Source organism: Centruroides sculpturatus, unplaced genomic scaffold, assembly GCF_000671375.1.
Source record: "Centruroides sculpturatus isolate CEXI.00-Female unplaced genomic scaffold, Cexi_2.0 scaffold14, whole genome shotgun sequence".
Classification (NCBI taxonomy): Eukaryota; Metazoa; Arthropoda; class Arachnida; order Scorpiones; family Buthidae; genus Centruroides; species Centruroides sculpturatus.
The window spans coordinates 76,552-88,449 of record NW_019384312.1 but is presented as its reverse complement, the minus strand read 5'-3'; the positions used below and the strand labels follow the sequence as shown (position 1 = coordinate 88,449).

Here is an 11,898-nt window from a genome sequence, read left to right as displayed (position 1 = left end):
TGTTATAAGTGTAGACGACACCCAAAATCTGACGAAATAAGTGCATTTTTCTACAGTATAATGAGCCTAGAAATTACAATTTAATCGCTTTTAATGAAGCTTTATTAGAGAAATATAATATTATTAAATATATATTTAAATATCACATTTTGATCTATTCTTATTTGTCATTATTTCCTTATATACAGATTCATGAATAAACAGTCTCCAAAATTTTCCTCGTTGAAGCATGCAATGGACATTTATCGATTTAGCGAAAGATTGAACATACTTGCTTTAAACGTTTACTGTCGAAATTATATGACCCAACCTTTTCGAATAAAACATGTTTGTGAAATTTACGAGCTTGCTTGCGAAATCAATGACTATAAGTTACAATATTATTGCTGGAAGCAATTTAGCGATGATGGGAACACAGTATTTTTTAAAAATAAAGAAGCTTTAAACTGTGGAGAAATTGTGATTTGTAGACTCATCTCTCGTCCTATATATGAAAATTTGAACGAGATGACTATATTTAACATTGTTTACGAGTGGGCAAGACGTAGAGTGAGCTCGAAAACATCCCTTCGACAAGCCATGACACCCTTCATACCCAACATCAGATTTCTTACAATGGATAATGAATTTTTAAAGGGCTATGTATATACAAAACAATTCTTAACAGAAGAAGAAGTAAATGCGATACAACACTACAAAGCAACATCTGATAATTCAATGATTCCAGATAGTATTTGTAGAATAGATATCTCGAGGAATAATGAAAAATCTACTTCTTGGTTCATATATTGTAACCGAAGTTCTTCCGTTCTCGGTAAAGAAGTAAATATGGCAAACAAGTTCCAGTTCATTTCGGAGATATGGGTCGTAGAAGATTGTTTTCTCACTGGAATTATACTTCCGATTTCTCATAACAGCGAAGAAACAATCAGAATAAGAATAAAGAATTTCATTCACGGTGATGGTTTGAAAATCGAGAAACATCATAAAGTTATTTGTCGTAAAAATGGATACGTTAATTTCAGTCGAGTCATTTATGTTCCGAAATCTTCTATAGTTCGTGTGATAGCTAAATTTAATGAAGATGACATCGTACGAAGTAACATACGAATTAGTAATTTGGCAAGCCGTCATATAGTAAATGAAGGAATGGCCATAATTTCCGGAGAAACTGCTCCTTCGAGTAAAGATATAGAATATATATATTGTAATGTAGAACTTTATTTCTGAGGAAGTTCTAAAAGCAGTCTCATAGTAATTTTTTTTCAAAATTTCAATAATAGTGTAATATGTTTTCCGGCTGTATCGTGAATGAAAGCAAAAAACTTCACTCGTTAATAAAGAAAACGTATAAACTTAAATGTGAGATTAGCAGTGGGCCACTGGGCTCATCCCAAATGACCACTTACTCTGCAACAGGTTGGTAAAAACCCGTTCTCGGCTTGTCGGGTGGCTAGGAGGGCAAAAAATTGATTGTGGAGTGCGTCGGTAAGTCGGCAGGTGTCCTTCAGAGACAGGAGATAGGTTTAAAAACTAAACAAGCATTTATTTATATAACTAAGCTAGGATACTTAGGTTAAATGCGATTAAATAAGTTCACTATACAAAAGGGATGCTCTAATAGCTTTACCTGCTAGTCTGAGAGAGAGTTCACAAAGCTCTAAAAGTACAAATACCTCTATGCGGATATGTCTAATATGAGTTCGTTGAATATGTTTGTTAATGGCGATGGAAGTTCAAATGGCTGTGGTTGGTCGTATGTCCTTTCGGTCCGGAGTATGGAGAGAAATATGGCACATCTACCAAGTATAACTTCCGAGGGATCGCTCGGAGCTTCCGGGGACTCGAGTTTTTATACGTTATTCGTGGGAAATGAGTCACGTGATCGACTTCTGTTGACACGGTGCATTCCGATCGATTAAGTGTCAACTATCCCACCTTAATGTGAAAACAATCGGTGACCTCCGATATACTTCTCACCAAGAGTGGGTTTTTCCTCAAAGTTGTTTACAAAGATTTTTACGACATCGGCGTAAAAATCGCGGATTTCACATAAACGTAAATTTGAAACAGAACTTAAACTTTTTTCTTTTTTCTTGATACGAGTTCGTTAATATGGCACGTACGAGAGCAGACGTTAATACAGTCGACCTCCTATAACGTGGTAGATACGTTCCGCTTTATAAGAATTTCGCGTTGTAGGAATCCTCAAATACATGAGCCAATCACAGCCCGGCACGTGTGCAGTTTACGGACTACGGCTGATTGAAAGGTTTTCTTCCATAAAATTAATCGATTCTAGACTAATTCGAATCAACATTTCCAAAACACGTATAATTTTTTGGGAATAATTTGTATAAACTATGCTATAAACAAACAAATTGTAGAATTACTTACCGAGTGTGCACTGTTCGACGTCGCCATTGCTTAAGCTTGTTTTCGTCGCGGAGCAGCGCACAAACGGCGGCCGCGATTTCTGATAAGTTATTTTTCTGCGAAAAATTCGTTGAACTTTGGAGACATCATTAATATAAATAATTTCAATGGCCGTTGAATAAGAAATGTTTTTTTCACAAGAAATGTATAAAATTACAGTACTGTATTAGACTTACGGTACCTAATTTACATACTGTTCAGACGATAGTTAAACTCAACTTACCCGTCTAAACTCTCCGTAGTGTGGCGGTGGACGGCGGAAAGTAGTTCGGCTACTCGTCTACTATCTATCCAGATTCGACCAATCCTGTCGCGACACGAGTCGGCGACGACGTTTTACGAGTTTCTTTTAGCGTCTTTATACGAATACTGTCGCAATTTTTCGCTACGTTATAGAAATCTCCGTTATAGGAACCCACGTTATAGGGGGTCGACTGTACAATGCTGTTATATAGACAAAACGGTCACGGTTAGAACATTTCGGAGTAAATGTACAGGACATTTAGTGGGGACAACGTATTTAATGTAATACATTTTTTTAATGTTAGCATTGATTTGAGAAAATTTTAATCATAAATCAGGCTGAACTTTAAGCTTATTGTATGTCTTTATTTGATCTTAACAGATAGCAATGCAGAAAAATACCTGCTGAGGAGGGACGAAGGAGTCCGAAAAGCAATATTATGTATGTGTCCAGGTATATTAAATAAAATAGAAAATTGTTTTCTGTGAAACTCTATAGCATTATCTGTAAAACCAGTATAATAAGTCCTGATATTAGAAGATACGTACTTGTAGACAAAACTTATATTTTTCATTCTGTTTTCACTCATTTCCAAAGTCAGCCATTTTCTTCTTTCGAAACGTGAGCAATGGAAGCGGCAATCAAACTTGCTTGGTAGCTGCTTTGTGCATTCGCCTGAAGATGCGTCATCGATACTGTTAGAGTTAAGACCTTTTATCATTAACTTCAGTTTCGATATGCTAACGATAATTTGTCCGTTTACAGCGCAGGATAGGATGACAAATTATATATACCAGCAATGTCTTCAAAAAATACTTTATTGATGTTATTGTTATAGACATAAATCACAAAGCAATTGACAGCACGGAAAAAGAACAAAAAAAAAAGAAACCAAAAAAAGGGTATATAAATTTCAAAATAACGGGACGAGATCTCGCGAGCACTATCGTTGAGGAGTTGTTAAACACGGACGTCTAACAGACACAAGACTCTTCTTCTTCAGGTGCATGCATGAAGCAGCTAGACGCGGTTACTCCAGACACGCACATTTGCCAGAATCAGTTTGTCTACTCTGCTTGGTAGCGCGTTTACGCGCACAGTCGCTGCGACATAGGACGTATATGTACAGTATAGTACCTCCGAGTAGTAGATGAGCCTGGCGTCGCGACGCCGGGCTCATCTGCTAGTCATCACAAGGAAATCGTAAGAGAAAAAAACAATTGTATAAAACTTGATTGCTCACCAACTGACCAATCTAACACATTTTAAATATTCTTTACTTCTCTTCTGTACACAATTTAAAGAATTTATAAAATACGTTAGAGTGTGCACTCAATGTAAATATAAAGATTATATTTACAAAAGTTATATTACGTAAGAGTTGGTTAATTTGACCAACAAACGAAAAACAGTTGAGAGCTGTGATTTGTTTATTATGTCGGAGGTTTCATCTAAAATCAGAGCTACAAACTCAGTCTGATCGAGTTCCTGCTTTATTTTGTCTGAAACTACTGAAAATATGGAGACAATCAAATCATTTTGGGTTTCAGAATAGGTACACCGGACAACTGTTGATTTTTTTAAATGGTTCTCTAATAGCGAATCATATAGACGAATTAACTCCAGAAGTTCTTAAGCTGAACTGACATCAACTTCAACTGACATCAACTGTGGAGTTTTTCTACATTACACTGGGGTAGTCGACATGGACAAGTTCTTCCATCGGAACTTTTCCTCTTAATAAGATTTACAGTCGTGTTCTACATTATATCTGTAGGCATCACTTGGTGTTTAAATAAACATAAACGATTTCATTTATAATTGTTGAATTTCACTCGGTGTCCATATACGAACCGGCTTTTCTCTTTTCGTTTTATTTTAAGCTCAACACGGTGACCTCACATATGATATCAATTAGATTTATTGATAAGTCAGTATATTTAATTAAATTATTTAATTAAGAACAATTCAAATTGTTTTGTTATTTTATTTTCGGCAAAGGACTGATCGCTTTTTTGTTATTTCGTTATTTTCTTTATTATCGAATATAATTACAAATCCCTAATAACTTAATTTAAAAGAATTACAGTACATTGCGTAAACAAACACATTTATTTATGACGAAACAATACTCTAAATCAACAATACATACTTTTTTCTCTTTTCATCCAAAAGTGTATTCAATAAAATTTAATTTACTTGTCATCAGAATATATAATGGAATCGGTTCAAATACATTCTGTGGACGGAAGAGAAATATCTATTTCACGATCGACGTTAATTAGATACAGCCGAAGAATTAAATTTATGTTGGACCATGTCCAAACCACCTCACTATCACTGTTTACATACCTTGTAAATTTGAAATTATGAAAATAATCGATGAGTAAGTTTAAATTATTTTCGAATTTTATAACATATTAAACTTATTTTAATTATTAGAATATATTATACAGTGTAGTCTCTTTACGCTTTTCTTAAATGCATTGTGCAGTGCATTGTATTTGTAGATATCGATTAACGATAGTTATCTTTTTCTATACATATGGTTAGTTCGAAATATGTAATTAAATAATTAGTTACACTAGTTAATTACAATTACAGTAATTAATTATTTATAGTTATTTGTATATTTCGCTGTTTTCGGCTTCTGGTCACCTTATCAATAGCCGGGATAACAATAGCAATGGTATGGGAGATGGTAAAAGACAAGAGTAATGTGTTCGCGACAGACCAACAATGAAACTTTTTGGGGTTTTCGCCTTTCGGGATTCGATTCCAAGTTTTCAGTCACTAAATATCCGACTGCCCAATATAACTTTTCGATTGTTTTTTTGTTAAAATTCCAATATTTTCATAATGAATGCAAAACATTTGCTACATTTTCAAATATAATCGATGAAAGAAGCAACGAAGTACGGAGGAGTTGATAAAGCCACTAAACAAATGGTAGTTGTTCTCTGGTTTATTCGTTACTAATAAGATGGTCATGCAGAATTTCCCCGATCATTTTCAAGTGTTTAAAAAATAAATTAATTAAGAAATAATATAAAATTTATCCCGGGAGGCACTCCTTCCGATGATAGATAGCCAATGTGTTGCGGTGATGTGTCATCAAACTATGTAAGAAAGACAAAACTATATTTGCATTTATATGAAACGTAACATGTCTTTAATTTGTTTGCTTACTTTCTTGCTATCTATAAATAACTATCTATCCGATAAATTGTTGCTTATACTTTAATTTAACATTTACAGTAATAGTTTATATGATAACATATAACATAATATTTAACAAATACTATATTACACATAATAATAATATGTAGACTCATTGAAATCACTTACATCGTTGTCAGTATAAACGAGTCCCAATATGATGACAATAAACCAATTCTACTACAGTATACATGTTTAAAGCCTAATATCTGATATCGCATATTGAAACTTTCTTATAGAACTATAATATTATTAAATATATCTTAAAATATTACATTTTAATCCAATCTTAATTTTCATGATTTTTATATATACAGATTTATGCAAAACAAATATCCAAAATTCCACTCGTTGAAACCTGCAATGGAGGTTCATCGAATTAGCGAACGATTGAAAATAATTAGTTTAAAAAATTTCTGCCGATATCATATGACTCATCTTCGTCAAATTCAATATGTTTGTGAAATTTACGAAATTTGCTTGCCAAAACAGTGATTATGACTTACAGTTTTATTGTTGGGAAAAATTTAGCGATGATTGGAACACAGTATTTTATCAAAATAGAAACGCTTTGAACTGTGATGAAATTGTGATTAACAGACTCGTTTCTCGTCCTATATATCGAACTTTAGACGAAATAACTATCTATAAAATTGTTTATGATTGGGCAAAGCGAAAAGTTAACTCGAATACATTTCTGCGGCAAATCATGGATCCATTCTTAAACAACATCAGATTTTTTACGATGGTTGATGAATTTTTAAAATCTTATGTTTACCCGGAACAATTCTTAACAGAAGAAGAAGTAAATGCCATACAACACTACAAAGCAACGTCTGACAAATCAATGATTCCAGATAGTATTTGTGAAAAAGATGTCTCGAGGACCAACGAAAAGCATGCTTCTTGGTTCACATATTGTAATCGAAGTTCTTCCGTTCTCGGTAAAGAAATAAATATGAAAAAGAAATTCCAGTTCATTTCGGAGATATGGGTGGTAGAAAATTGCTTCCTTTTTGCAATTAAACTCCCAATTTCTCATAGCAGGAAAGTAGGAATAAAAATAGTAGTAAAGTATTTTATCGACTATAATAATTTGAAAATCGAAAAACGACATACACTCATTTGTAAGAAAAACGAATATGTTAAATTGAAACGAGCCGTTTATGCTTCGAAATTTTCTACAGTTCGTCTGATAGTTAAAATTAATGAAGATGACATCACAAGAAGTAACATACGAATTAGAAATTTGACAAATCGTTATATACTGGATAAAGGAATGTCTGTTATTACCGGAGAAACTGGCCCATTGAGTAAAGATATAGAATATCTATATTGTGATGTAAAACTTTATTTTTGAAGAAGTCTAAAAACAGTTTCATAGAAGTTTTTTATATAAATTTGTTTTTATTTCTTTTGTTTTCTGCTGTTTATTATGAGCAAAATTTGTACATTCACACGCCAATATATTTTCTATTATAATAAATAAAAGTAATTTGATATTTTTCAATTTATTTTAATACTGTGATGTATATTTTAATATTTTTTTAGTCTTGTTTCGCAAGAGGAAGTAAAAAACAAAAAAAATCAGATGACGATAAATGAAAATACTTCGCAACTTAAATTGAAATTTCACACAAAGTGTTTCCTTCCAACATTTTCCTGGATACAGTTGAAGTTCGTTAACCTAGCAACTTTTGGTTAGAGTAGTGCAGATTAACAAAAATGCCAAATTATCCGACGTTTCTTGCACTTTGAAAAATTTGATCTGATCTAATTGTTGCAGACGTTGTACATTTTCTACTAGCGCACACTACTACTATATGTTTTCGATTTCCTCACGTACTCTGTTTACTCAGTTTATAACAATACGGCGAAACGACAATATGTGTTCGGCGATTGTGTCATAAACACAATTGAAGTACTGTACTGGAAAGTCCATGAACAATGTACTGCAAGAAAATAAGTAATTCTTTTTCTTGCTCTTGATCCCACGGTTGACGTTCTTGACAAGTCAACTTGCACTGCCGTTAATGCCTCGTCATACAACGATGAAATTCGATGTTTATGTAAAAACGTGATAGATACAGATATAATGGTAATTGGTACTTGTAGTTCAATTCCAAATGTTCGTATTGAGATATTTAAGATTATGTAATTATTTTGAATTCTGACAACCCCTATATTTTAAGTGGTATTAAACTATTCTTCTTGAAATGGCACGTTGCATTTGGCCTGAAATCGTTCACACGCCAGTCATTGTAACGATGGTGCGTTAAAAGACAGTGTATACAAGGCAGAGTGAAGAAACCCTTGATCATTTTACAATTAAATAATTTTTATTTTACAGTTTATTACTTTCATACTTTATATTGATTATTAATTATAAATTGTCAAATTCAATTATGTGTTAGGCTTATTAATCACAGTAAATTATCAATCTCTATCAACACTTGTTACAACAAGATGAACTTTTATGACGTTTCGAGTTACACAGCAGTTTGTTATTTCTACATTTGCAGCGATTTGTTGCACACTTAGTAATGCAATTGCATCGACTCTCAGTGATTGGTAAGACACGACAGTTCTTAATGACTTTTCTTCTGCGCTCATGTGAGCAGTTTCTCGTGCAAAATGGAAAACTCACTTCTGGAATACAATTGTTTGAGAACATCAAGTTCTATTCCTAACTTGTAGAAAGCGTCTTCGAAGGTGCATGACAACTGCTTAAAACGCTTCTTTTATATCGCCGTGACCTCTGTCAACATCTGGAATACAGATGTGTACATTATCGCCAACTTTTGCATCTCATCTTTTAAACATCTTCGTACATTCAGCTTGCAAACTAGTATGACCTCTTCTTCCTGATTTCTCGTTTATTATAATATAGCATGCAAGCAATTATTTTTCCGTACCCTTCGTCCGCTTCATTACGTATTCCATAAATTGCTCTATCTTTGCCGCAGGATCCACAATAATGCGCTGAACTACACTTTTTTTCACACACTACACAGAATCTTGTCGCTTTGTTGTCAGGTAACCGGTCAGGTAACCTTTTCGATAATTTCATTGCCACAGCAGCAGCTTAGTTTCCGGAGGCAGTCCCTGCATTTATAGTATCCTCTATTTTTAGTTTGACATCTCTGAAGGAATGATAGCACTATTTATGACTCTTCACGAAATATTTGCCTGCAAATTTTTTGTTACGTCACTTCCGAATAGGCCAGACACACCCGAAAAAAAATGGGCGTCGGTGTTTATGGGTATGGTCTCAGCTCGAGAGAATCAGGAAATTGATTGGATTGATGGAATAAGGCAAAGCAACATACAAGCAATTTGCCACGAAAGTGCCTCGCGGACATTTTTGCCTCTTTGATAATGTTATGTCCAAAAATATCATTGAGTGGTCTAAGTGTGTAAGCATTTGCACAGCTGAGCAAAGGCCATAAGAGAAAAGTATAGCGAACTTGTCGCATTCGGAAGGTAGCTTCCGAAGCAAATTGAATGTGTTGTCCTATTCACCCTGAAGCATTGGACATCAAAAATACACCTGAGAACTTGCAAACTGCTCTCAATAAATTAGTCAAAATTGTCAACTTACTAAAGGCTAGGACCATGAATGAAAGAATGTTTAGTTCTATTTCAAAAAAAGAAAAAAAAATGGACAGCTGCTGCTGCACAGTCAAATTTGCTGGCTCTTATTGGATAAAGTATTCGTATATAATAAAGCTACATAATGAACTTTTATGAACTTAATGAAGGTTTTTTTTTATTATTTTGAAGCGTCCTTTTGGATTGGGCAATCACCTTCTAGACTTACTTTGAATCCAAAAGATGCGTATTTGTCACATGTTTTATCGCCTTAATAAATTAAATTTAGGCCTTCAGGGTAGGTCTGCCACAGAGTTTAATACACGTGACAAAATTGAAAATATAATAAAAAAGTTAAACTTTTAGGCAAACTTAGCAGAGAATGTGAAATAAATTTGAATGCTTTCCAACATTGCATAATTTTCTGTCCAGAACAGACAGCTGTTAACTCCAATGAGAGCCGATGTAATACAGAACTTGAGAATGACTGATGAGCAATTGCGTGAGTATTTCCCTTCATTATCGTGTGGAAAACACTTATGAGTATTAAATCAATTTCAATCTGCTATGCATGTTCCGGCACTGTCAATTATCCAGACGGAACAGTTACTTGATATTTAATCAGATAGTAATGCAGCAAGTCATTTTACCGAGACCAGTTCGTTACAATTTTGATTTGAATTGCTGAACGAATATTCTGAGTAGGCGAGACTTGTTTTGTGATGAAATCTCAAACTTCCTACCTTTACTCATTTGGCTTCCTACCTTTGCAAGTCTGCATTTTCTGCATTGCTAGCTCTTGAGACCAAATACAAACAGTAAATTTAAACTTAAGCCTGATTTATGACTAAAATTTTCTCAAATCAATGGTAACATCGAAAAATTGTTAACTACATTAAGCACGTTGTTCCCATGAATGTTCTCTAAATGTACGCCAACATGATCCAACCGTGACCGTTTTGTCTACTGTATTGTACAGTACTTGGTTATGTTCACGACAATATATTATAGAAATGATGTATAATTATGGAAAATCGACCTTTCTTTATATATCGTATTTGTTTTTATATTTTTTCCAAAAAATAGGAAGACAAAAATAAAATCCTGTACAGGACACAAAACAAGCTACTTACGGAGATGAATATATTTAATATACTTCAGTTACTGAATGCAGTATGACAAAATGCAATCAAAATTTTGTAAATTTTGAATATAATTACAAATTCCTAATTACGAAATTTAAAAGAATTACAATAAATTGCATAAAAATACATTTATTTATGAGGAAACAACACTCTAAATCAACAATACTTTCTTCTCTTCTCATCCAAAATTGTATTCAATAAAAATTGAATTAATTCGGCATAAAAATATATAATGGAATCGATTCAAATACATTCTGCGGATGGAAGAGAAGTACACTCGACCCCCCTATAAGATAGAGATACGTTCCATTCTTTAGGAATCCGATTTCTTACGAATCCTTCCAATCACAACCCGACACGTGTCAAGTTTACGGACTACGGCTGTTTGAAAGATTTTCTTCCATAAAATTAATCGATTCTAGACTAATCCGACTCAACATTTCCAAAATACGTATATTTTTTTTGGAATAATCCGTATAAACTACGCTATAAACAAAAAATTGTAGGATTACTTACCGAGTGTCACCATTCGACATCGCCATTGCTCAACATTGTTTTCGTCGCGGAACAGCTCAGCAAACCGCGGCCGATTTCTAATAACTTATTTTTCCGCCAATAGTTCCTTGAACTTCGGAGACATCATTAATATAAATAATTTTAATGGCCGTTGATTAAGAAATATTTCTTTCACAAGAAATGTATAAAATTACAGTACTGTATTAGACTTACGGTACCTAATTTACATACTGACAGACGATAGTTAGCGTAAAAATCTCCGTAGCGTGGCGCCACGCTAGACCAGCGGAAATTATATATTTAATTATAACAAAGTTACAATAAGTTAATATATAATTATATATACAGTACCTAATTTATATATAATTAATATATAATTATATGTACAGTACCTAATTTATATATAATTTATATAATACTGTCCAGACGATAGAAATCTCTCTGTAGTTGGCGCTACAGACAGCGGGAAAGTAGTTCGGCTGCCCGATGACGTTTGAGATAATTATAGGGAATTTTTACTGTTTTTTACGGATACCGGTCACAATTTTTTCGTAGTTTTATAGGAATCGTAATTATAGGGACCGTAATTATAGGGGGGTCGACTGTATTTGTTTCACGATCGACGTTAACTACATACAGCTCAAGAGTGAAATTTTTGTTGGAGCCATATTCGAACAACGTATCTATCACCTTTTACTTACCTTATGCATACGAGAATGTGCAAATTATCGATGAGTAAGTTTTCAC

The 11,898-nt window shown here is 33.6% G+C and overlaps 3 protein-coding genes across 4 annotated transcripts in view; 2 read left to right on the top strand and 1 right to left on the bottom strand.

The window, feature by feature from the left end:
- LOC111622022 overlaps positions 1-1,337 on the top strand; it is an 11,303-nt gene extending 9,966 nt beyond the window's left edge. The window contains exon 2 of the mRNA XM_023364331.1: positions 189-1,337. Coding sequence (XP_023220099.1) covers positions 189-1,230 — 1,042 coding nt within the window. The 3' untranslated portion in view covers positions 1,231-1,337. The remainder of the gene's footprint in view (positions 1-188) is intronic.
- LOC111621997 overlaps positions 1-11,898 on the bottom strand; it is an 85,618-nt gene that overhangs the window by 30,034 nt on the left and 43,686 nt on the right. The gene's annotated exons all lie outside the window — the stretch shown is intronic.
- LOC111622043 lies at positions 4,819-7,356 on the top strand. The gene is made up of 2 exons (XM_023364356.1): positions 4,819-5,066; positions 6,217-7,356. Exon 2 carries the CDS (start codon positions 6,354-6,356, stop codon positions 7,257-7,259), a length of 906 nt encoding a protein of 301 aa, XP_023220124.1. The 5' UTR covers positions 4,819-5,066; positions 6,217-6,353; the 3' UTR covers positions 7,260-7,356.

What these genes read in the sequence shown, in the direction of transcription:
- LOC111622043 (XM_023364356.1), top strand. Translation starts at nt 6,354, where the DNA reads ATGTTTGTGAAATTTACGAAATTTGCTTGCCAAAACAGTGATTATGAC.